The sequence below is a fragment of the Acomys minous genome (assembly GCF_964271855.1).
Source record: "Acomys minous genome assembly, chromosome: 2".
In the NCBI taxonomy this organism is placed as follows: Eukaryota; Metazoa; Chordata; class Mammalia; order Rodentia; family Muridae; genus Acomys; species Acomys minous.
The window spans coordinates 39,260,208-39,284,869 of record NC_140484.1 but is presented as its reverse complement, the minus strand read 5'-3'; the positions used below and the strand labels follow the sequence as shown (position 1 = coordinate 39,284,869).

Genomic DNA, 24,662 nt, shown 5'->3' with positions numbered 1-24,662 from the left:
AGTTTGATCCTGCCAGCAAGATGGAGAATTTGTCCTTGAAATGACTGAGCCCAGGCAACTCTCTTCTTGCAAGTTGTCCTTGAGATGTCTGGATTCGGACAACTGTTTCCTTACAAGAGAAGCTATTCAGCTATTGGGAAGTACCCAGCTGCCTTATGGCCTAAGAATCTTGAACTTAGTTTCTCCCTATGACTAAGTGGTGGGACTTAGCAAAAGTTTCTTTTGCTTGTTTCCAACTCACATCAATAGTAGAGATTATAGGGCACTAGTGTAGGTAATATACACACAGTTCCAAGATCAGGCTGCCCTAAAATGAAACAGAACCAGGAGCTGGGAGGCAGAACCAGACTGTGGTGGACTTCCCATAGAAAATCCACCTCCCAACTCTGTGTGTGTGTGTGTGTGTGTGTGTGTGTGTGTGAGAGAGAGAGAGAGAGAGAGACAGACAGACAGACAGACAGACAGACAGACAGACACAGACAGACAGAGACAGAGAGACAGAGACAGAGAGAGAGACAGAGAGAGGGGGGTGGAACAAGTAATGACAATGATAATCAGATTTACATTCTGACAAAATGTACATTTAACATTTACAGTTTGTAGTTCATTAATATTTTATTTAACTATGTCATTGTAGCTAATGAAAAGTAATGTAGAGTGGGAAAGCTACATGCACATTATGGTGTTAGGAGTATAGATCAGCTAAACTATCCATTAACAATAGAAATGCTAATTTAAGTCCAAAATGCATCATTGACTTGACCTATATTCTAGTCATTGATTGTAATGAATTCTGATTATAATCATAACATTAGAGAATGTGTGCTCAGACAGGCAGTGAGAGATAGATGTAAATCCATGACAGTGATTGTTTGTTTATGGAAGTAAAGAAAACAAATGAGGGCATGGGTCCAAAGGTAACTGACATCAGCAAATCATACTGAAAGCCTGTGTGTTTGTGATGTGGGCTGAGGTAGGGGTTCAGAAAAATCTAAAAAGGAGGCTCCTGAAATAGCAATGGACTTAGCTAGTAGGTAGCTTATGCCAGGTAACAGCAGTCAGGGGCCTCTGGTCTGGGGGTAGGAAAGCTAAGTGTGTGTTGCCTTTCTGAAATCCTCTTGGAGACCTGTTTCTAGGAAGGCCTGTTCCCTACTAATTATTAAATTTGGATAGTGCACAGGGGGTTTGTGAGGTCATGGAGACATATTATTGGAGACAAAGGAGCTTATTAGAAGAGTTTATTGTTTGCCAGGGACAGAAAGACAGAGGTGCACCAGCAAGGTGAGGGCTTAGAGAAAAATACAGGACAGACAGCATAGTGGGGCCTCTTTTCTTTTCAAACTGATGAGGTCCACTCTTTTTGAGTAGCATAATTTCAGATATTTCTATTTCAGGCCCACCAGCACCATCATTTTAGGTTGTTGCTGATGTAAAAGAATCTCATACGAGGTCAGGTTGACCATAAGTCATATTGACCTTAAACTGTGTTTATGTTCAATGGGAAACTTTATGGCCTTGTTCCCAGTTGCCCTCCACTCCTAGGCACACTTTCAAGGTTAGCTAGAACTTCTTGTTAGCAAAATAACTTGAGTTAGAGCTGACTGCCCTGTTTCACCATCCGCCCCTTGTATGAGCTAATTGTGGTTTTCACTTTTAAATATGCAATATAACTTTCCCCTCAAGGACAAGGTTCAGATCCCGAATCATCTGCCTCCCTAAGCTCAGAAAACAAAGCTTTCCTTTTATGCTTCTCTTTGTGAAGTGAGTTTTCTCAGCTTGTACCCCAAACCCAACAAAATTTTATTTTATTTTGTTTATTTTTTTAATTTTTGAGAATTTCATATATGATTATATATTTACATCACTTACTCCACTTCAACTCTTCCTGTATCATCTCTATTCTCTCCCAAGTTTATGACCTCTACTTCTTTACTTATTGTTTAATTGTTATATATATGTATATATATATATACATATATATAATCAATGTTATTTTTATATAATATATACATTTATGGATGCGTATGTACATATGTGTATATACAACCTAGTGAATCTATTTAGTGTTGTTTATATGTGTGCCTGTGGGTATGTACATATGTGTGCATACAACATATTGAATCTATTAAGTAGTATGGGTGTGTGTGTCTGTGTGTGTGTAGGCTGACTACTTGGGATTGGACCATCTATCAGACAAACTATTCCTGGAAAGGAGAAATCCTCCCTGTCAGCAGCCTCTGATGGCCTGAAGATCTCTGTCTAGGAGTGGGACCTTCTGAAATTTCTTACATTCATGTAGGCATGTCAACTGAAGTTATCTTAATGAAGTTCTTATTTGGGAAACCATGTCATTGAGGTTTCATGATTATTGCTTCTATGTCACATATAAAAGACAAACTCCTGAAGCCAGCATCCTGGTACTGTGGCTCTTACATGCTTTCTCCTTCCTCTTTTGGAATTTTCCCTTGAGCCTTAGGTGTACAGTTGGTATTGTAGATGTATGATTTGGGACTAGAATCTCAAAGGTCACTTATTCTATGCATTTTGACAAATTGTGAATTTCGGTAACAGTCACTCAGTAGGCTGTAATTCCTTTTGACTCATAAGTTAATCTTATAAAATACTATGCATGGTTGTGGCTCTTTCAAACTTCTTTAGTGTTATTCCCTCTTCCTCCCTCTCCTTCTGTACTACACTCCCTCCCCTCCCCAGTTAAAGTTCTCCCAAAGTTTACACTTTCTACCTTCCTAACATCTGTTTTCTGTTTTCTAGAGCTTCTTCCTTCTTCTCTTTCTCTTACTCCACAATGTCTTTTTACTTTGGGATTTCTGTGTTTACTCCAGGTTATACACTCAAATACACTCAAATTTAACGATTAGGAACTTGGATTAAGAAATAAGAGAGAACATGCAACCTTTATCCTTTTGAGTTGGGACCCAGTGTATTTCCCTGTTCTAATCATTTATCTACAAATTCCATAAGGTCATTTTTGCTTACTTATGTCTTGTTACATTTTTGTTGCAGTGACTAAATACTATGACCAAGACATTTGATTTGAGGTTCACAATTGCAGAGGACTAGAGTCCTTGACCGTCAGGGCAGGGAGCAAGGCAGCAGGCAGGAAAATGTGGTACTGAAGCAATAGCTGCGAGCTCACAACCACAGACTAGGCAGAGAGAGATAACAGAAAAGGGAGTGGACTTTTGAAACTTCATAGCTCACTGCAGAGTAACTTTACTGTACTGTCTCCACCAACAACTCTCTCTCTCTCTCTCTCTCTCTCTCTCTCTCTCTCTCTCTCTCTCTCTCTCTCTCTCTCTCTCTCTCTCTCTCATCTCTGCACTGCTCCTAAGTAGCGTCTCTTTCCTGTCTGCTTTTATGAGAGTTGGGTATATTCTATTTCTGATTCATTCTGTCAGTTCTTCTCTGATTCATCACTTTGTCTGCCCCTGTCACTGTTTCAGATTAAAGGTGTGTACTAAAGGAGTGCCTGTATTCCATCCAGAGGGATTAAAGGTGTGTTACATCTATATTCTAGCCAGAGGTATTAAAGGTGTATATTCAAGATAGGGGGATTAATGGCATGCACTAAGGGCATGTCTGTACTACAAATGGATCACGCAAACCCAGGTCTTTGGATGTGAAGTCTTTACCAAATCAGCCATGTTGCTGGATTAAACTTCCTCCGCACCTGAGACTCACCTCCTACATACATCTAATTCTTTCAAAGTAAACCCTCAAACTAGGGACCAAGTGTTCAAACATGGTGGACTTTTCTCATTAAAAAACCACATCATCTGAATAGAGTGCCATTGTGTTTATGTACCACATTTTCACTATCCACCCATCAGCTGAAGGACATTTAAGTTGTTTTCATGTTCTACCTATTGTGAATAGAATAACCAGGAACACGTCTGAGCAAGTATCTGTAATAGGATATCAGTTCCTTTAAGTATATACCAATGAGAAGATTAGCTGAATTATATAATGAGTCTACTTTTAGCTTCTTCACACTGATTTTCATAGTTACTGGGCTAGTACCAATTTTACCTACAATGAATTATGGTCTCCTTTTCTGTTCATCCACACCAGCATTTGCTATCATTTTATGTTATTTTATTTTTGCCATTATTATTCAAGTAAGATTAAACACCAATGTAATTTTTATTTTGATTTGTTTTATTTCTTTTTAAAACAAAACATTCATTTGTTTTATGAAAATGCACTACATTCTTTTCATAATAGCACTACTAAATATAGTACAGCAAAACCTCTTATTACTGTGAGGAAAGTTTTATAAATCTTAGATGTCATGAACTGATATCATATAGTTTCAAAAAATAGTTCTAATTTTCTTTTCCCTTAATAGCTAATGATATCAAACATCTTTTAAAATATTTTATTGCCATTTTAATTTTTTTCTTTTTAACTCTCCATTCAGATCCGTATTCCATTTTTTTAACTGAGTCATTCTTAAATTCTTCACCTTTTGAGGGTGTTTCTTTGTTTTTTGTTGTTGTTTGTTTTGTTTTGTTTTGGTATAGTCTAAATATTAATCCTCTACCAGATGAACATCTGCCAAAAATTCCCTCCCACTGTATGATCTTCCCTTTCACTTGTTTTATTTACTATACAGAAGCATCTTAGCATTATGAAGTCCTACTTGTCAAAGATTGGCCCCTAATTCCTGAGCAAATAAAGTGCTGAGAAAGGCCTGTCTGCACCTATATCTTGTAGGGCATGGTCTGTCTTCTCTTGGAGCAGTCTCGGTGTTTGTTTCAGGTTTCACATTCCGTTCTTTGATGCATTTGGAGCTCACTCTTGCTCAGTGTGATAGATACAGATCTAATATCATTCATTTACATTTCGAAAGCCAGTTGTGCTTTTGTAACCACAACATTTGTTGTAAGCCAGCAACATTTGTAAAGATTCTATCTTTCCTACAGTATGTGTTTTTGTAACCTTTCTCAAGTATCAGGTAACTGTAACTGTGTGTTCTCAATAGTTTAGTTGTTCTATTTTGTACCATTGAGGTACATGTCTGTCTTTGTGCCAATGCAGTGATGTTTTTACCACCATAGCTCTGTAACATATCTTGAAATCTGGTATAATAATTCTTCCAGATTACTTTTTATTGCTTAGAATTGCTTTGGCTACTGGAACTCTTTCTTGCTACATATGTGTTTTAGGAGTATTTTTTTTTCTATTATAAAGAATGAAATGGAGATTTTGACTGGGTTTGCACTGAATTTGTAAATTGCTTTTGGTAGAATTGTTATTTTCATGATATTAATTTTACCAATCTATGAGGCTAGGAGTTATTTCTTCTTTCTAGTATCTTCCTCTCTTTAGAGATTAAAATTTTTTCATGTTGATGTCTTTTAGCTCAGTCATTAGGTTTATTTCTAGTCTTTCAGATGCTATTGAGAATTGGACTGCTTCCACAAGGTTTTTCTCAGCAGGTATAATATTGATATTCAGACAGGCCAGCCATTGATCTTTGTTAATTGATTTTTTATTCCGTTGATTTGATAAAACTATTGGTTATTTACAGAAGCTTTCTTGTAGAACTTCTGCAATTTGATGGATAAATTCATATTCAAAAAGGGAAAATTTACTTCTCTTTTTCTTTGCTAAACTAGGCCATTAGATTTTACACACACACACACACACACACACACACACACACACACATACACACACACACACAGAGAAAATCAAGCAAGGAGGGTCAATAACACACAAATTGTCTTATAAAATTGTTTTATTTTAGTCTACATAATCTTCTTTCTCAGGAATGTAGCCAAAATGACTTGCATACAGGGATTTATAATTCAGGATAAACATAATTAATAAAAACAAGTATTTCTTTATTGTACAGAGGTATGATGTAAAAACTTACTTATAGGCTATGTTACTCAAGGCAGGTAACTAGACTTATCTGCTCAGGCAACCCTCCTACTTAAGCCTATGTGGTAGAAGGAAAACAGGAGCTGAGAGATGTTCTTATCAGAATGCGTCAGAGAAGCAGGGACATCTAGTTTCCACCACACAGAGCCACCAGGATTTTTTCATAGTCTCCTTTGGTTTCATCCTATTGGTTCAGAAAAAGAGTATATTTGACATGATGCAAAATCACAATGAATACAAGATATTTTAATTGTAGAAGAAGCATGGGTTTTTTTTTAGAGTCAGCTACAAAGCAGGTCTACACTACAGTGTGCAGTATAGCTGTGGTTAAAAAGAAATCTAAATGAAATGTCTACTCTGGAGACAGAGGAGACTCATCAGCATCAAAGAATCTGAACAAAATCTACTCTAAACTAATTGTTGTATATTAGAACAAGTATTTCTAAATATTAATATATTATGTAATTATCTGAAGTACTATATAATTTGATACCCTACAAAAGAAAATATCTGAATCATTCAAAAGAAAGAGTGAGAACTATGGCCCTGTAATTTCTCACTTGAACTTTATATATTTTAATTGTCAAGTAAAAACGATGTGAATTCAAATTATTATACAGGATCAGCTTCTTGACTTTTGTTATTTTCCAACACTAATAATATGAGTTGAACATATATTTTGAATATTTTACACAGGAAAAATATTTAGTGAAAGTAAGACACTAAAACTAATTTTAGTACTAAATTTTTATTCCTTCAACATAACTACAAAATAAATCATAATGTATATCAATATTACGGGGAACTTTGAAATAGTCCAAGTTTATTTATGCACTGAAGACTGGACATTTCTTTGTGCTTCAAAAAATGCACTTAGTTCTTTGGTTGACTAGATTTAGTTATGAGAAGTTTAGTTTATTTAAGAATTGGTCACACTAAGAAGCTGAACTAGTCTTATCTATGCAATGTATAGCTGTAACACGTCACATCATCTCTGCTATTGGAAAATGATTCATAAAGAACTTTGCTTTACGAAGGTACCATTATGGAAAGCACAACATACCAGGATGGCTTGGCAAAGAGAGATTCCATACTTCTTCTGGTAATATACTTTGATTTCATTCATGTCAATTTCTGAACGGGAGACCATAATCCTGATCAGTGTCTTATGGCGAGTTCCAGCACCCTGTGCAGACAGACCACGATTTCATTACACATAGAAAACCTCTCCCTGAAAATATTCACTTCTACACACTATGCATAGAGAAATCACCCCTGTGTGCTCTTCTCTTCTCCCACTATCTCCCTCAGTGTATATATCTTTCTCTCTAAACACACACACACACACACACACACAGAGAGAGAGAGAGAGAGAGAGAGAGAGAGAGAGAGAGAGAGACAGACAGACAGACAGACAGACAGACAGACAGACAAAGACAAGGACAGAGAGATAGAGACAGACAGAGGGAGGATAGAAGAGACAGACAGGCAGACAGGCAGAAAGACAGAGAGCAGTGGTAATGGAGGAAGAAACCGGGAGATATATTATTAGAAGGTATAGAGTCTCTGCTGTCTAATTGGCTTTCCACCATCTAGTCTTTGCTGTATCTGAACTATTCAATAACAGCAAAGTGTTCTGTTCATCGAAATTATAAATCTAACCTATCTATTTATAACATCTCAGTGGTCTCTCATGTCTCTTACAATGAGTCATTTATCCAAGAGGGCATACAACGTCCTGCATAACTCTATACCCATGTCAACTGTCAAGCTAATCGTACCTACTGTCTTGAAAGGATCGATGCTACTTTCAATTCCAAGCATATGATGTTTTTCTTTCTTAAGCTACCCCTATTTTATGCCCCTTTCAATCTCACCTACTTACTCTTACTTAAACCTCAAGTCTTTAAGGTTTTTTTAAAAATAATATTTCATTAAATAATTTATTCCTTACATTTTCTCTGTGTGTTCACTCATGGGCATAGGCCGATGATGCACATGGCACAGTATTTATATGGAGGTCAGAGGGCAACTCTCAGGAGCTGGTTCTGTCCTTCTACCATTTGGGTCTCAGGGATTGAATTTGGGTCTCAGACATAATGGCAAGTGCTTTTATCTGCTCGGTTATTCCATTGACCCAAATTTAATGTTTTAGATTAGATCAGAAAAGGCTATGCTGACTTCTGAAGTTTGGCGCATATGTCCTTATTTCATACCCAGACATTTGTCATTATGCATCTCAATATTACACAAAAAACAGTGGACATGGAGGGTGGGTGAAAATAATTAGAATTCAACTAGGCCTGTTGTGCCTGCCTGAACTGATAAAGATGAGAAACATGTCTATCTTTTCGCAGAAGCTTCTTAATATTATTCAAATTGTCGGATCTTTCCACCACTCTCTCTTTCTCTTAAGGCTTCCTTGTGTATGGGTTACAAAGGAAAGATGGCTTCCTAACTGCTGTCTTGAGATCACAAAATTTAAGTGCTGGGGCAAACTCCTGCATGGCAGCCTCCTTGCTAGATAATGGAAAAGTGAAATGGTTACAGAATCTCAAATGCATCTCAATACCATCTTCTAATTCTCTAATCACAGACTGATATTTTCAAAGGTCACTATTAGTCTATGGCATGAAAAACAGCATAATTAGGAAGATAAAAGAAAGCTAAGAAGCTCACAGCCTTTGTTGAGGTAGGTTATTAAAGTAGCACATAAAAGGGGAAAATGTACCATTTTTCTCTTGGTGACTCTGATTTTAAGTAAATTATAAATCACCTACAAACTTTTTGCTAGCTCACCTCATAATCACATTTACATACATCCTTTTTAAAATGCACCAAATCCAACACGTTTATGCTAATGCAGTACCATATTTGACTTTAAATTGTCTTTAAAGAAAATGCATGTAATGTAATTTTTAAGCAACATTAGACTCTCTGCTTTTCTATCTACAGATAGTTTCTCCTCTAAGTAAAGCCTGTAAGTAGAAGGGTACCTTCATGGCTTCATAAAGTTTCTCAGCAAAGAAAGCAGGAGTGCTGGTGGCACACTTCACTGTAAAGAGATGCAAATTTCAGATGAAGTATTCATCACAAGATGAAGAAGCATATTAAAGGAAAAGGAAATAATTTTGAGAAATGAGTTTTATCCTTCTGCCTAATGTAGGACGTTTGGCTTATTAGAAGATAGCATCATTTTCCTCAAGGTGGTTTTCAACATTCTTTCTCCTGCCAAGATTCAGTAGTGACTGTCACCTAAATACACTCTCCTCTCTGTGGGTATCGGAAAACCAGGGTAAAGGTCAGGAGGTTAAGTGCTTGAGTAGTGCTGTATGTGAACACTTGTCAAAGGAACACAGCTGCAGACTTTCAGTATAAAGCAGCTGCCCAAACAAAATACTAGCACACATCTGTCAGGGCCTTTCTTTATCTTGCTGTTCAAAGTGGGATCTGTGGACAGCAGGACTGATATCCAACAGAGCTTCTTGGGCATTCGGAATCATAGCCCACAGAAACAGAGTATGTCTGTGGGAGACATGTAAAAGGTTTGAATTTTTATAAATTAACCCAGACCGATGAAATTAGATTATCTAGGACTTGCTCAAGATGGTACTAGTGGTAACATCAGAAACTGAATATGTTTCTCTTGATGAGCATTGGCTGTGGCCCAGGAGGTATGCCTGTTTGGCGTATTACCTTATAAACAGGTGCTCAAAATGTATTCTGTATCTCCAAATCTTGAAGAACATCTGTTGCATTAAAAAGGCCTTCCTAAACCAGGTATGGGTGGTGCGCAACTTTAATCCCAGTACTTGGGAGGCAAAGACAGGAGGATCTCTGTGAGCTTGAGACCAGCCTGGTCTATAAAGCAAATTATAGAATAGTCATGGCTGTTATGCCTTCCTTTTTTATCATCAGCCTTATATATTGTCTCAGTCTGAACATAGATACATAGATGTATTACCTCCCTAGGATTGTTTTCCTTATATTATTTTCATATAGGGCTTTAGTGAGAGGCAAAAGTTCAGGTTAGAGCTCCGTCTATGCAACTTGTACACACCAATGGCTGTGAGGCACTTCTCAATGTCACCCTTCATTTCCAGGTCCAGAACTTTGTCCATGTCATGTTCACTGTACTTTCTGTAGTTCTGAAACACTGAATGGGAAATTGACGTTTACGTTAGCGCAAAACATCCTGTCTTCTAATAAACTTTAGCAAAATCAGGGTAGCTGACTCAAGGCTCTCCTTGGGAACATTGAACTCAGTGACATTTTTAAAGGCTGTTTACATGGGCTCTGCATGATGTCTCTACTTCATTTTCTTTTTTTTTTAAGATTTATTTATTTATAACATACACAGAGTTTTGCCTACATGTATGCCTGCACACTGGAAGAGAGCACCAGATCACATCATAGATGGTTGTGAGCCACCATGTGGTTGCTGGGAATTGAACTCAGGACCTCTGTAAGAGCAGACAGTGCTCTTAACCTCTGAGCCATCTCTCCAGCCCCCTCTACTTCATTTTCATATTGCAAGTGACAACAATTATTGGGAATACCAGGTGATTAAATACTGTACCACGTTCTACAGCAGTTTTATTAGTCCTTTCCATTCTAATCCTAGTACAGCAAATTTACTACCGTTAGTACAGGAACTTGGGTTGGTATACAAACGGTAATGAACTATGTGCTGTTCTTACGCTTTGCCTGCCATTCCAAAGATTCAGACCCTAGGCTATGCATTCTTTCCTCCATTTAGATGCTCTGGATACTTTTGTTTGTTTTGTTTCCACTTGTTATGTTTTATTTATGTCTCCAGTCATGACAACTCCAACACTTACACAGAGTAGAAATAGTGACAATAAGTGATGTCCCCCCACTCCAAAGTCATTACATGTGCTATCTGTAGTGTGAACGGTGGCAGATCATAGCTGACCAATAGTCATACAGTGAAAAGTGCTCAGCGTCGCTGTACCCATTTGCTATGGAAAGACCACTTTCTTTCCTTCCTCTCACTTGCCTTCCAAAAACATTTGATTTTTTTTTTGTAAACATATTCCAGAGAAACAAATGTCTTGTTACCTTTGCGAAGATGAGAATAGCTTCTAGTGGTCAGGATTGTTGTGAACACGTTCACATCTGTCCCCTTTCTCCTTTCTCCAGCTTCATACAAAGCCTGTCAAGAAATGAATAAGTAAACATGCGACCATGGGCTAAAATGACAAACACAGAAATGTTAAACTTAAGAACAGTTATATAGACAATTATGCTCTACTTAATACAATCAGAATAGGCAGCACTGAGGCTGTCCCTTATTGACAGTGAGGACAATAAAGTCAGGAGTATCTCTGAAGGTGATGACATGACACACTGAGGATATGTTGTCAGGATATATGTTTGCTAAGTCAAGTGCTTTAAAATTATTATCTATATTAAAACAACTCAAGGATTTCATTAAAACAGATTCATTTTTTCCTAATCTTTTTTACTCAAATAAATTATTAGCAAATAATAGCAATAAATCAAAAATTTAACTACTACATAGCTCTTGCATTTCCCTCTGTATACACACATGTATTTGCTACAGAAAGATATTCCATTTTGATACTATAGTTTCTGTCATCAAATTTCAACTCTGAAATGTGAAAGCTATATAATCTTAGGAAATAATTTAAATGCAATTATTCCTCTTTTGCAAATGAAAATAATAATTCCAGTCTTTTTGTTACAAGTATGTTGTATTAACTCTAAAGTATTAATTTCTATCACAGTCCTGACCCATACTGATTATACAGTCACTGTAAATATGCATCTAGGACCTCTAACAATCTGGAGATGGAAAGATATTCACAAAGATAAATAAGAGTAATTTTTATTACAGGCAATTATGCGATTTTATATGTTTGCACAATTTCTATTAAAACAAAATGTTCAATGTGTTTCTTGATTTCACCTTACTCAGTAATAATTTCCTTACCCAGCTGAGCATAATGCTGACTGGTTCTAGTCCCAGCAATTGAGAGGCTCAGAAAAGAGGATGTCAAATTGGTAGCAACTTACACGGCCAACCAAGAGGTTGGGCTAACAGGGAGTTATGTCCTGACACTATAAAATCAAAACTTAGAATGGGTCTCAACCCAAAACTTATTCAGAAGGGCAGACAGATTCTCACTGTTCTTTTGGTCATCTCCAGCTTTCTGAATAATAAGATAAATTGGAAACAAAAAAAGACTATATTTTTCATTCCTGGGCTGTAAGAGTATGTGTCTAATCAAATGAACATTGAGGAGCTGTTGGTTTCTCAGAGGATGTGAGATCTACTTCCATACAGAGAGTAAAAAGGTAGGAAGACTTCCTTCGCAGAGATTGTCTCAGCCTTGCTTACCCTGGCATCGGTATCAACCAAATCCTGATTCACACTGAAATCCTCACAACGGTCACCCTGAAAAATACCCCAACATCTTGTAAGATTTTCTGTAGGATGTTATCACAAGATACACTTAATTCTCTTAAAATCAGACAATAACATTTGAGGAAAAAAGAGTGAAAAGAGCATCTATCCTTTCTGCCAAGGATGCAATGAGCAGCATAAGCAAGACAAAGCAAAACAAGTTAATGGATGTGCTTCCTAAAACACCTGAACCCATGGAAGCAGACAATGCATTAATGATGACCAGAGATAGAAGGATGAGGAACAAAGGATTGGAGGATGCTGGCAGAAGGGCACATTCTCTGACAAACAAGAGTACATTGTGGTATTAAGAAGCATAATCCATAGCATAGTAGATATTTTTTTTAATGACCAGAAAATAAACCTCAAATGTCTCCCCTGAAAATGTGGTGGGAAGTTAAAATACAAAGACAATATTTTATATTATTAATTATGTATCAAAATATCACATAGTTCCCTCAAATACACACAAGTGTGATTCACCAATTAAGGAGTGTTAATTTTAAGATGAAGAGTTTCTCATTCCTAGAAATAGTCACAACTCTTAAGATTTTATTAGTTATAATGGCAAAGAGATTTCCAGAGTATTTAATCTATACCTTGGCAAGAGAAAGCAAGGCCTTCCGAAAGTCTCCAGAGGTATCTGAAGTGATGTCTTTGGCCAGATCTCTTTTCAGCTCTAAGAGACAAGAAATATAACTCTTTAAGTAAATTAAAAAATAATGATGCAAATAATAAACTAACAATATCTTACATGTCTGCATTAGTTTATAGGTTAAAAGGTTGAATGTCTCATATTACATATTTTAAAATATTTTATGTAAATGGAGAAACTAGAGTAGCTGTAATATTAATACTGTAAAATATTTCCTATAGATCAATGGAAGAAAAATGAAACAATACTGTGTATGAAAACTTAGTCATAAATATTTGCTGACAAGAATGAATTGCTTAAACATATTTTACCAAATCATACTGAAATACAATATGTGAAAATTGAATCATTTGAGTGAATAAGACAGTATTTAAAGGGAAAAAAGTGGTACTTGCTTGAATATTGGTTATTTATTTACCTTAAAATTATAAAGATTTTATATATATTATATGTTCAATGACAAGTACATATGCATTTATTTAAAACTCATGTCTACACATATCCATTAATTATGAAATTTAGTTCTTTTTTATTATTTAATGTTTTTAATATACATTTATATTATTACAAATATAAACAATAAACTATCTATAGCAAGAAGAACCACAAAACAACCAGGAATTATATAAATTTTTGGCAGTGGGTGTTTGCAAGACAATCAGACAGAAAGATTTGTACTTGACAGCTTGAAAAAAACATCTTTCTTATCTTGGTGCATCTGAAATTCTGAATGTAAGTCAATATCTATCATATCTCATCATTATCAACTTAAAACATCTATCTAGACCTAAAAACATCTTAACCCCTAAACAATTAAGCTAATTGTAAAACTAAACTAACTATCTGGTCTTCAACCCTCTCAGAGACTTGAGAAGGAATAATATTAATTATCTGAATAGACAGGAAGTACAGGTTAGCAGCTTCCCAAATCTATAAGGAAATAGGTACAGCACCTTAAGATACTGAATGTTCAAGGTTACAGGGAAATGTGAATATCTACCTTTATAAACTTTGTTTTGTCAAACACATTAATAATTATATCTTGAATTATTGTTACTGACAAATGGATCTAAGAAAAGCAATTTTTGGAATAAGAATAGCAGAAAATGTGGTTGAGAACTTCCTTACTTTGACTCATACACTAAATGAGCAATGTTGTTGTCTCCTGGGTATTTGGCAAGACAATCAGACAGAACAATTTTGTACAGGGCCACATATTAGTTTAACAAAGCAAAAAAAGCCAACAGCTCAGAGGAACTAGAAAATCACCAGAGATGTGCAGCCATGCCCTGTGCAGGGAAGAATGAGTTGTGTGACTAAAGGCCTCACTGTAACCACCCATAGCCTTTCATTGCCTCTAATCTATCTAACCAGAGAGACAGAGGAATTGAATCATTTATGCTTTCAATGGTAAAATGAAGGATCTCAACACAGGATCAGAAAGATGAATGAAAAGTATTCTGGTCAAAAATATTTATCCTAATTATTTAGTCTTTTGAAAATAAAAGTCACCAGGTGGAATCAAACATAGAAATGTTTTTAGAAAGCTCTTTAAATCCAATGCTCTGGATTCAGTTTTCTTTATAACAGTTTGTGTTCATGAGCCCTAGAAGACACGTCCTACTGAGGTGCACACTGCAGGAGCTTGGAGCATGTGTTGCCCTGGCATCTCTCCCTGCATCCTGGGGATATACACCGACCAGGAATGGATCATCTTAGAATGTGGGCTTTCAAAATCTCACACAGTTACCACCCACAGCTGGCTTTCAGAAAGTATTCCTATTTGATTTCCTGTTTGGCCAGGACACGCAGATACTGGAACTGACCTTCTTGGTAGACTCTGTTAATTTCTCTGATTTCTGCATTCTTTCTTGTTGCCAAAATCTCAATGAGAGTGTCTTCATCTGTTCCAAGTCCCTGAATTTAAAGAAAAGAAAAATACATTGCTTTTGTCCATACAAAGTTTGCTGTAATTTGTCATTTAGTTTTGTCCATATTTTTTAAAAAAAAAAAACCTTAAAATACTATTCTAAAACAAAGTAAGTTTATGGTCAGTATTTTGGATGAAAGTAAAAAAATATAGATATTTGACTTATGCATTTAAATTGTATGAAGAACGTTAGTTCCAATATTTATTTTTCATGTATCTACTGATTGACTCATTAAACTATTAACTTGCTCATTCCCTGAATTCTGACTGATCAACAATCATGTCCTAGATAAAGAAGTCTCAGCCACACTAATGCACAGATTTGTTCTGCACGGTTTTTTTTTTAAACGAAAGAAGTTTTTCATTAAAAGAGCCATTTAAGCAGCTATGGAGAAGGCTCAGCTGTTAAAAGCACTTGTTCATGCTGAGGGCCCAGATTCAATTTCTATTATCCACATATGTCCAGAATCATCCATAACTCCAATACTAGAGGATCAAATACTTTCTTCTGACTGCTGAGAGTACCAGGCACAAGGGGGATATACAGACATACATACATTTATGCTAAACACTCATACAAATAAAACTTGTAAACTTTTTACAAGTTTTAAACTTTTTAAAACCTTAAAACTTTTTAAAACCTTAAAAACTACTGGTGTATGTGTGTGTGCACACGCGTGCGCGTGCATGTGTGTGTGTGCGCGCACGTGAGTGTGTGAGTGTGTGTGTGAATCATTACCTTCATGGCAGCACGTAGTTCATCTGCATCAAACTGTGCTGGAGTCTTTAGCAGAGCCAAAACAACCTCCTCCAGGTGGCCTGTCAGGGCTTTTCTCAAGGTTTCATCCAAGGACTGGCAAAACAGAAGGATTAGAGTGAGTTCCCAACAGTCTTGTACCTAGTGACAAGCCTTGCTGCAGCCATCCTTTGTAGAGCCTTCTTTCCATGCAGAAAACACACTGGATATTTAGGACATCATTTCAATCTTTTAGTTTACAGAAATTAGATGAAATGTACTGCATCCAATATTAACTTCCCAAAGGACTGTGTTCTCAGTCTTCCTTAAAGGATAGGAATCACCAAGCTCACAATGCAAGCTGTTATATGCTTTTCATTGGGTTAGTAAACACTATCATCAAAAAGATGGTGCCTTCCAAATTTCTTATTGCTCCCAGTTAAAAATAAAATATCCATACTTGCCATGAGAGATACAAAGTTCACTTCTGACATAGAGTTGCATAAAATATTTAGATTTCTTCACAAAGCAGCTCATTTTAGTTTTAGTGACATAGCAAGAAAAAAAATACACTCCAATAACAACAAAGTCTTTGTTCCTCAACAATAATTGACATCTGTTTACCTCCAACATAAAACATCACCTCTGAAAAGCTTTATGGCAAGATGGCCAGTGTATGAACTGAGTAAATTTGCTACAAAGTGATCCTGTTGCAGCAAAGGAGACAAACACTGTGACTCCCACCTTGGGAGCAATGGGGTAACAGAGTTTGAGAGAGAGAGAGAGAGAGAGAGAGAGAGAGAGAGAGAGAGAGAGAGAGAGAGAGAGAGATGAGAAGCACACTGTTATGCAAATATGAACAACCCAAATGTCTGAGTTCGTCACTCTGCCCACCTTTCCAGTCTCCTGCAAGTATGCTGCCTTGATCTGCTGGCGCTGAGCGTTGGTTCTCTTGGTAAGGATGTCAATGATGGTCGCTTCATCCACCCCTGAAAATAAACCATCTGAGGCTTTAACATGGAGTTTCTTCATCAGTAGCAACTGACATAAGAGGATTCATTATCTAGATGGTGCTGACAGTACATTCATAGCAAATCTGAGACAGAGACCTACAGCCGCTTAGAACGCCATAACACTTATCAAGCTGAAGAACGTAAGGGGACATCCCATTTATTTGAATGGAAAATGAACAGCCAGTTAATCATTTCTTGACATTGGTATTCCAGATGTATATTGAAACCCTCATTGTAATCACAGACGCTGATTTAAGCATTAATTTCTACTAAAAATGGGGTGGTTTTCATTTTTTTAATATTTTTTATTTTAGCATTTATTTTTGATAGCAACAGAGATGCCATCGCTAACCAAATTTCCTAAGTACTGAAAGGAAAGACACCTTCCTCTTTTGGAGTCTACCCACAGAGTCTAACCACACGGCGTATATAAGCCTCAAGTGGAAATCCTCCTCTCTTAGCCTCTCTAAATTATGATATTATAGGTACAAGCCATTCCAGCTCAGTAAATCTTTTTATCTTCCCCAGTAAAAGACTGCATCACTTAGGCCTGTTTCCCAATAACCGTACAAGTTGTTTCTGTGAAATATTCAGAAGGAGACTTTTATAGAGACACACTCACCTTTAACCATGATCGCTTTGTGCAAGGCAGCAACATCCGAGGACGGATTGAAGGAAGGGTAGGGGCTCACGGCTGACCCAGGGCCGCCTTTGTATGACTTTACAGCTTGCTGTTTGTGAGACAAAAATTAACCATCATTCATTCATTCATGCTGGTATCTGTTTTAACATGGTAACTGCTACATATTTTGATTACTTACAACATAATCCTGTTCTTGATTGTCCATAAAACGGGCCTGCTTGAGGAATTCTGATACCATTGCCATTTTTAAAGAAGTATCTGGAAAGAAAATGGATAGGTGCTTTTATATAACAAAATCAATACCCACAAACATCACCCTTTACACTCAAGTCCCTGCAATAGACAGCATATGTGTTCATATTTGCTGTTGATTATTCTTTGGAACATTATAAAATTTGAGGTGTTGATTTTTTTTTTTAAAGACTGCTCCTACTACTAAAAAGAAATGCACAGCCTCTACTCAGAAATGGAGTCATTTTCTTGGTCTTTCCAGTCCATCCTTCCAAGGCTTAGAGAATTGTAGCATGTAAGTATAGGGTCCGAGGAGAGCTGTCCTGGATCCTGTCCCTGATCTAACTTTACAGACCACCCAGCTGATGCTAAGCACAAAGGGTGCGGAAGCTTTGATAGATATGTCACCCTTTGCCTTGGGGAATCTAGAGCTGGCCTGTGTTCTCTGGCTGTGAAAGCACAACGGCTGGTGAAACTTAGGGGGGGGAAGTGCTAGTTCAGAAGAGGCTTTCTTGAAATGAGCCAAAACAAATCTGGCAAAAAGCTTCAGAGAAAAAAAAATAGAGGGAAGCCCACCATATAATGTTTTTTCTCAATACTGCAGCTTCTTTCTTTCTTTCTTCCTTCCTTCCTTTCTTCCTTCCTTCTTTTCTTCCTTCCTTTCTTCATTTTCATTGCTTGGTATAACATTATTTTAATAGGTAAAATAGATAACTATCTTCACATTTCTTCACCTTTGAGCTGTTTAAATATTATTGTACACTCACACATAAATAGAAAATGATTGTTTTATATGTTGTTTTAGTTGCTGTTCTAACAAGAAGCACTTGGGTGATGCTTAGAGATGCATAATTTTTTGGCAACTATCTTAAAGGCTGTCTCTTAAGTTGCCTGCATAGCCTCGTAATGATTGTATTTAATGGGACAAGAGATTTTTAGAGCTTAAAGTATGTTAACAATCACTCTATTTTCTCTACACACACCAAATGTTGCCAATGTTTCCTTTTGTCCGAATCTGCATTTTTAGGAGCTATGTTCAGCGTCTACACGGATCTGTCTCTGATGCCCTCTGAATTCTCTCCCACATCAAAGCTGCTCCCTAAGGTGAATTCATGATATGCAATCATGCCTGATATTGTATTTCCCACTATAGTCGAATCTGGTGCAATTGCTGTTGCCACACAGTATTTCACATTTTGCCTGCCAAGTTGGCACACCTACAGCTTCATAGCTATTCCCGGAAAGTTTCAGCATTCAGAGTTGCTATCTTGACCACCACACCCAAGTCCTAGTAAAATAAAGGTCTTATAGCGAGTGATCAAATCTTTTACTTGAAAAAGAAAAAAAATCAGTAATTTCATTTTTTTCAGTTAAGTCAGAAAAAAAATTGTTCAAACAAGAGGATAGTATAATATCAAAAGGAATTATGATAATTCAATCTGATCATAGGACATTTATGAAAGTATTTGCTTTTATGGTTTTAATGTTATTGAAAATAACTGTATAGTATATGACTTTCTTTTTGAAAACCAAGAAGGCTTAATGAAATAATGATGAATATGCTAATTATATTTCACAAGAGAAGAAGAAGCAGTAGGTTGAGCAATTTACTTGACAAAAGTGTCCCTAGAGAGCACAGCTTTGAGCCTACATCTTCTGAGCATCCTTATTCTAGCCTCATGTATGTACATAACCCAGAAGGATGGGTCAGAAAAGCAAAGCAGCCAGAACAGAATAGTCTTCATGAATGTTAACAGAATAAAATGGCTCTTAGACTCAGCTTCTAGCTCTTAGCAAAGCTTGAGGACTGTACTAGGATGTAAGCTGTTCTGAAGAAAATTTATTTCATGACAGCCCGCTAAGTGCCAAAGATAATACCCTTCATTAACAGGATGGCTTCCATATAAAGCACTTCTCAGATGCACAGAAAGAACAGCAGGCCGACTCATGGCTGATCTCTGTCTGCTCAGCACTTAGATTCTTTGAGGAGACAAATGTAATTACATGGAAGACTGTGTTTCCTCCATCTTATTTGTTTTTACTCTGATGTTGTTTTATTCCAACACATATTTCAATTAGCTAGCAATGAGTTTTCAATGAAAGTTAATCCCCAGGGTTAAAAGGCGCTAATTCAATGACAGTACACATTGGAGTTGACGCTATTTCACTTTGTTTTTTTTTTACTTGACAGTCTCTTTTGTGAATATGTGGTGCCTATTAATTTTGACTTATATGTAAAGTAGGGGACTTTTGAGAATTGGCCTTTTGTGTGTGTGTGTGTGTGTGTGTGTGTGTGTGTGTGTGTGTGTGTATAGTCATCTTCATTTTTCTATCTTTCTGAGTGTCATGGAAGGCAACTTCCAGAAGCTGTGTGGAAAGCAGCTGAATTTCCTGGTTTACCAAATCTTCCTGGTTTCAATATTGTTTCTGTATTAACTTCAAAGCACAAAGTGAAGAAATCCTTGTTGAGTAACTTACTTGTTAACACAGGAAAATGTCCCCAGAGAACACAGCTATGTGGCTTATGTCCTGGTTACATGCCAGGACTATCCGTTTCACAATGATAGTAGCAGCAATCACTAGCCATTTCTTGATAAAAAATAACTTTGTCACGCCATCATTATTTTTGGAGAGGGTGTGCTTTTCTGACAGACATACTTTGAGTGGTGTCTTTAGCCATACTATAAATGTGTGCTTTCTGACTGCAAAATACCATATATTTATTTAAGTTAGTGAAGAAAGAGAGGAGAACAAGATCAGCACTACATGGAATCCACTTGAGATTCAGATTCATGGACAGAGAATCCGTGGAGATGCAATAGGTTTCACGGCAGCCCGAGGATATTTATTTTCACGTGTTTTTGCTGTCTGTGCAGTTGTTCCTTGACTACAGGTTTTGTGTTTCCCACAACTGCCCACATGGAAAAGATAATTAGGCTGTTCAATGGCCACATGAGAAGATAATTAGAATATACAATGACATCACTTTAAAGAGCTATTTAACCAAGGGTAGCTCCTGGAAACTTTGCTTCAGGCTTCTGAGCAGGGAGTTTCTGTTGCCTGGAGAGCTCTGACCTCATCTTTTGCCTGCCTCACTGCTATTTGTTGACGACTAAGCATTGAGGAGTCATCACGTCTCCATGATGCCTTCACTGGTGGTACTCAGCTCTGCACTGACGGACCTTTGAAAGCATCTTGTCTCTACCCATCCAATAGCCTCAAGCCATTATGCATTATCCTTTCATGCTGGCATCTATATGGCCTGCATTCTTCCCTGAAGTCACAGCCCGTTCATTGGGCATCTCCAGTATCTCATGAAGTACCTGAAATTCCGTATATCCATAAGTACTGTGAATTATTAAATAAACAATTAAGAATTTTTAAATGAATAGCATTTAAGGAAAGAGCTACAGAAATTTAGGCAACAAATTTGACCCACAATGGTAGTATTTTTAGATAGAAAATCATAGTATCATGGGCTTTCTTTTGAGTTTCTTTAACCGGAAATCTGACTTCATAAAAACATGAACTCTCTTCAGACAGTTCTCATTTATAAAATGAGAGTGTTAAAATAAATGGTCTCTGATATCCATTGTAGCTCTGAAGCACCTAGCGTACATTTTACCTTGAGTACAAAGAAGAGAGAATTAGCCCAAAGGAAAGAGGTATTAGATAGTTTGGATATTTGATCTTTCTGATAAATGTGTGCATATTTGAAGGAAAAGGACATACTCTACTTGAGAATTGTTTATGGTTCATCTCTAAAGGTCAGTAAACTTTTTTATTTTGTTCTGACTTTAAAAATGTGGCTACACAGAGAAACATTGTCTCGAAAAAAAAGTAACAAATAGCTCAAGAGGAAACGAAGTCTGGTCCAGCTGATGTTCTCTTCAGATATCAATCCCGCAGATGTTTTTGATTGAGAAGGGATTTAATAAGCATCTAACTTTAACTGCTTCCTTAAGAGTGTTGAAAAAAAAAAAGTGTGTTGCTACAGTCTTGTCAGCATCAATCTCATATCAGGTATCTAGGAGGTATGTGTGTGTGTTTCTGGCCTTTGGTTACCATGTAACGTCTGTGGAAGAGGCCATTTCTGAATCAGGAAACCAGCATTTTACCACACATGAATCAGCTAAAACAGGCCTTATCTGCAGCTAGCAAAACACATTCCTTTTTTTAGGATTAGGGGGCCTTGATTCCTCAGGGTTCACTTGATTGTAGGCATCGATGTCGAGAAAAAGCTCATCTTTCTTAATTGGCTCTTAGAAACTTAGAAGCTAAGGCATTTCATCAACATTTTCAAGTGCCCTAAGAGAAACATCCTCAAAGGAACATTTGTAATAAACCAAGTGTGTAGTTAGGAATCGCCTGTTACTGCTTTTGCAATTTGATCCAACGCTGTGCAACTTTAGATTTGCTTTTCTGTTTTTCTGGGGGAGTTTATGTCCTTCATTTATGTGTCCCTGAGATGCCTCTAAGCAGAGGCGTTTCTATAGGGCCCCTCAGGCATTTTGTGAGATGATTTCTCTGACATCACCGGGGAAAAATTTGCTTTCCCCTTAGATTTCCAAATGCGCACCAGAAAAGCCTGTCTATGACACAGAGATTATAGGGAGGAAATGTGGCCACGCCCTGTTTAATTGAAACAAGCAATAAGCGGACTATCTTAAACTATGAGCAAACATAACATTCACTCAAAACGTTAATTAAAAAGGGCATGGAGACCACTCTGAGGCTGATGTTCATTTAGTTTCATTAAAGGAAAATATTTTAGCTATGAAAGCCTTCTATTTTGGAACAGTTCTTCATAGTTTGAAACTTCTGGTTTCCCTAGGACCCCACCTGCCCACCACTCCAACACTGTACTCACATAAAACACACAGCTCTTTAGAAAGCACACTTTTTGAAAGAGAGGAGGAAAGAAAATCCTCATTCTAAGGCTGCCTGAGCGGGGGCCCACACTTTCTTCGCCCCCCCCCCCCCAGGCAATTCAACAACAGGGCAAAAGAGTAAACTTGTCAGAGTTTGAGAACTACATTTATTAGTTAAGAAAGGCAAAACTTGATAATTTGTGATGTCTATAAGATAAATGCACAGCATAATTTTACAGCAAGATTTTCTAAGACAGATTGAATACAACTAGCCCTAAATCCTATAGTTGAATTCAGCAGTCAACAACATTTCTCTATGAAATCCCAGGCAAACCATACAAGGAGTTCTCACCGGTTCTGTAGTTTTCACCCCAAGCAGAACTCTGTAAAACCGAAGCTAAGCCTTACCTCTTTATTTTCTTGTCTTCCCACGAAGTGAAGTGAAGCTCTGCTCAGGCAGTTTCAGTCTGGCCGTGGAGGGCTGGACTCCTGATTTTATAGGATATGAGCAGAGGCCACACCTAGCAACCAGAAGTTAGTAACTGGCTGTCTTCTGTTTGAAGAACTGGCTCAGCCCTGCTCAAAACTAAGGAGAAACAAGTCTTGCAAAACTACTCCAGGAACCAACTCAGCTACAGGAAGGAAAAGGAAGAAAGGAAGGTGGATTTTCTTTCTCTCAGTTCTTCTCTCTCTCTCTCTCTCTCTCTCTCTCTCTCTCTCTCTCTCTCTTTCTGTGTGTGTGTGTGTGTGTGTGTGTGTGTGTGTGTGTGTGTGTGTTTTCCCTCCCTGTAGAGTTTCAGCTATGTTGAGCTCCCTGCCCTAACCTAAGGAACTTACTGGAATGCCTTTAAAAGCTAAGCACATTATAGAATAAAAAGCACATTAACCACAAAACTAAAAAAGAAAAAGTGTGGGGGGGGGAGGGTGTTGAGATTGATTTAAGCCATAACACTTATTACTATGTTACTTGCGGGACTTACCTTATTTATTTGAGTTTGCACCATTTTTCTATAGAAGGTGTATCACTAAAGCTGCACTTATTCTCAAGGATCTGTAGGCAATTGAAATACAGCTTAATTGTATGTTTTAAAATTATGCTGTAATGAGTACTTCTGTGACATATCTCCAGCAATACGCCTGCCTTCCAGAGAAGCCTTTGGGAGAAACATAACAAAGAAATAGGAAAGATGTAAAGCTCCAGATTGCTTCAATATTTTCAATAGTCAATGTTAAAAAAATATAATGACATTTTAGCAAAAATGTTGGTGTGGCAGGAGGGCATATTTTTTTAAGTTTTGAGTAGATTCAAACTACATAATGGAGCATACACAGAGGCCTAGTTGAGCAATAAGGAAAGTCCTAGAACTGTGAACTGTAAGGATCAGTGGACTAAGCCACTGTCACCCAGCGGGTGCCATAGGAAGCTTCCCGCCTGATGTAAAGACGGGATGATTTTCCAGGAACTTCAGCGTGACTCATTTGGCTCTTTTTTTTTTTTTTTAAGTAATTTACTCAGATTACCTCTCATTGTTATCCCCTCACTTGTATCTTCCCATTCCCGCCCCCTCCCTCCCTCTTTCATCCTATTCCCCTCCCCTAGGTCTGTGACAGAAGGGGACCTCCTCCCCCACCATATGATCACAGCCTATCAGGTCTCATCCTGGTAGCCTGCATACTCTTCTTCTGAGTGCCACCAGGTTTCCCCACCAAAGGGAAGTGGTCAAATAGGGGCCACCAGAGTTCGTGTCAGAGTCAGTCCCTGCTCTCCACACAACTGTGGAGAATGTGCTGTCCGTTGGCTAGATCTGGATAGGGGTTCTAGGTTTCCTGCATGCATTGTCCTTGCTTGCTTCTTAACAGCATCTTACACAGTGGTATCTGCTGCCTCCTCTGAACTTTGCACACTAAGATTTTGCTTGCATTGTACTTTATATTTTGTCCTTCTTTCCCTCTTTTCCTCACATTTATTTCTGGTAATTATTTATTTCGTGTTTATACAAATCAATGAATAGTTACTAGATGGTAGCTCATCAGTAGAGTGCTCACCATACAAGCATGATGACCTCAGTTTGATCCCCCAGAAGCTAAATTTAAAAACCTGTCATATGGCATGAATGGAATCCTACTAGTGGGGACACAGAGAGAAAAGGATCCCAGAGGCTTATGAACCAGTTTGGTCTAATTGCTGAATTCCAAGCTGAGCAAGAGACCCTGTCTCAAAA

General features: G+C 37.4%; 1 protein-coding gene across 1 annotated transcript; it reads right to left on the bottom strand.

The window, feature by feature from the left end:
* Positions 1–5,746: 5,746 nt before the first annotated feature.
* Positions 5,747–22,987, bottom strand: ANXA1 (annexin A1). The gene is made up of 13 exons (XM_084755454.1): positions 22,849–22,987; positions 17,517–17,596; positions 17,318–17,426; positions 16,577–16,671; positions 15,686–15,799; positions 14,843–14,933; positions 12,961–13,040; positions 12,296–12,352; positions 10,993–11,086; positions 9,971–10,066; positions 8,907–8,965; positions 6,974–7,096; positions 5,747–6,094 (listed from the first exon to the last, which is right to left on the bottom strand). Exons 2-13 carry the CDS (start codon positions 17,580–17,582, stop codon positions 6,038–6,040), a joined length of 1,041 nt encoding a protein of 346 aa, XP_084611580.1. The 5' UTR covers positions 17,583–17,596; positions 22,849–22,987; the 3' UTR covers positions 5,747–6,037.
* Positions 22,988–24,662: the final 1,675 nt, after the last annotated feature.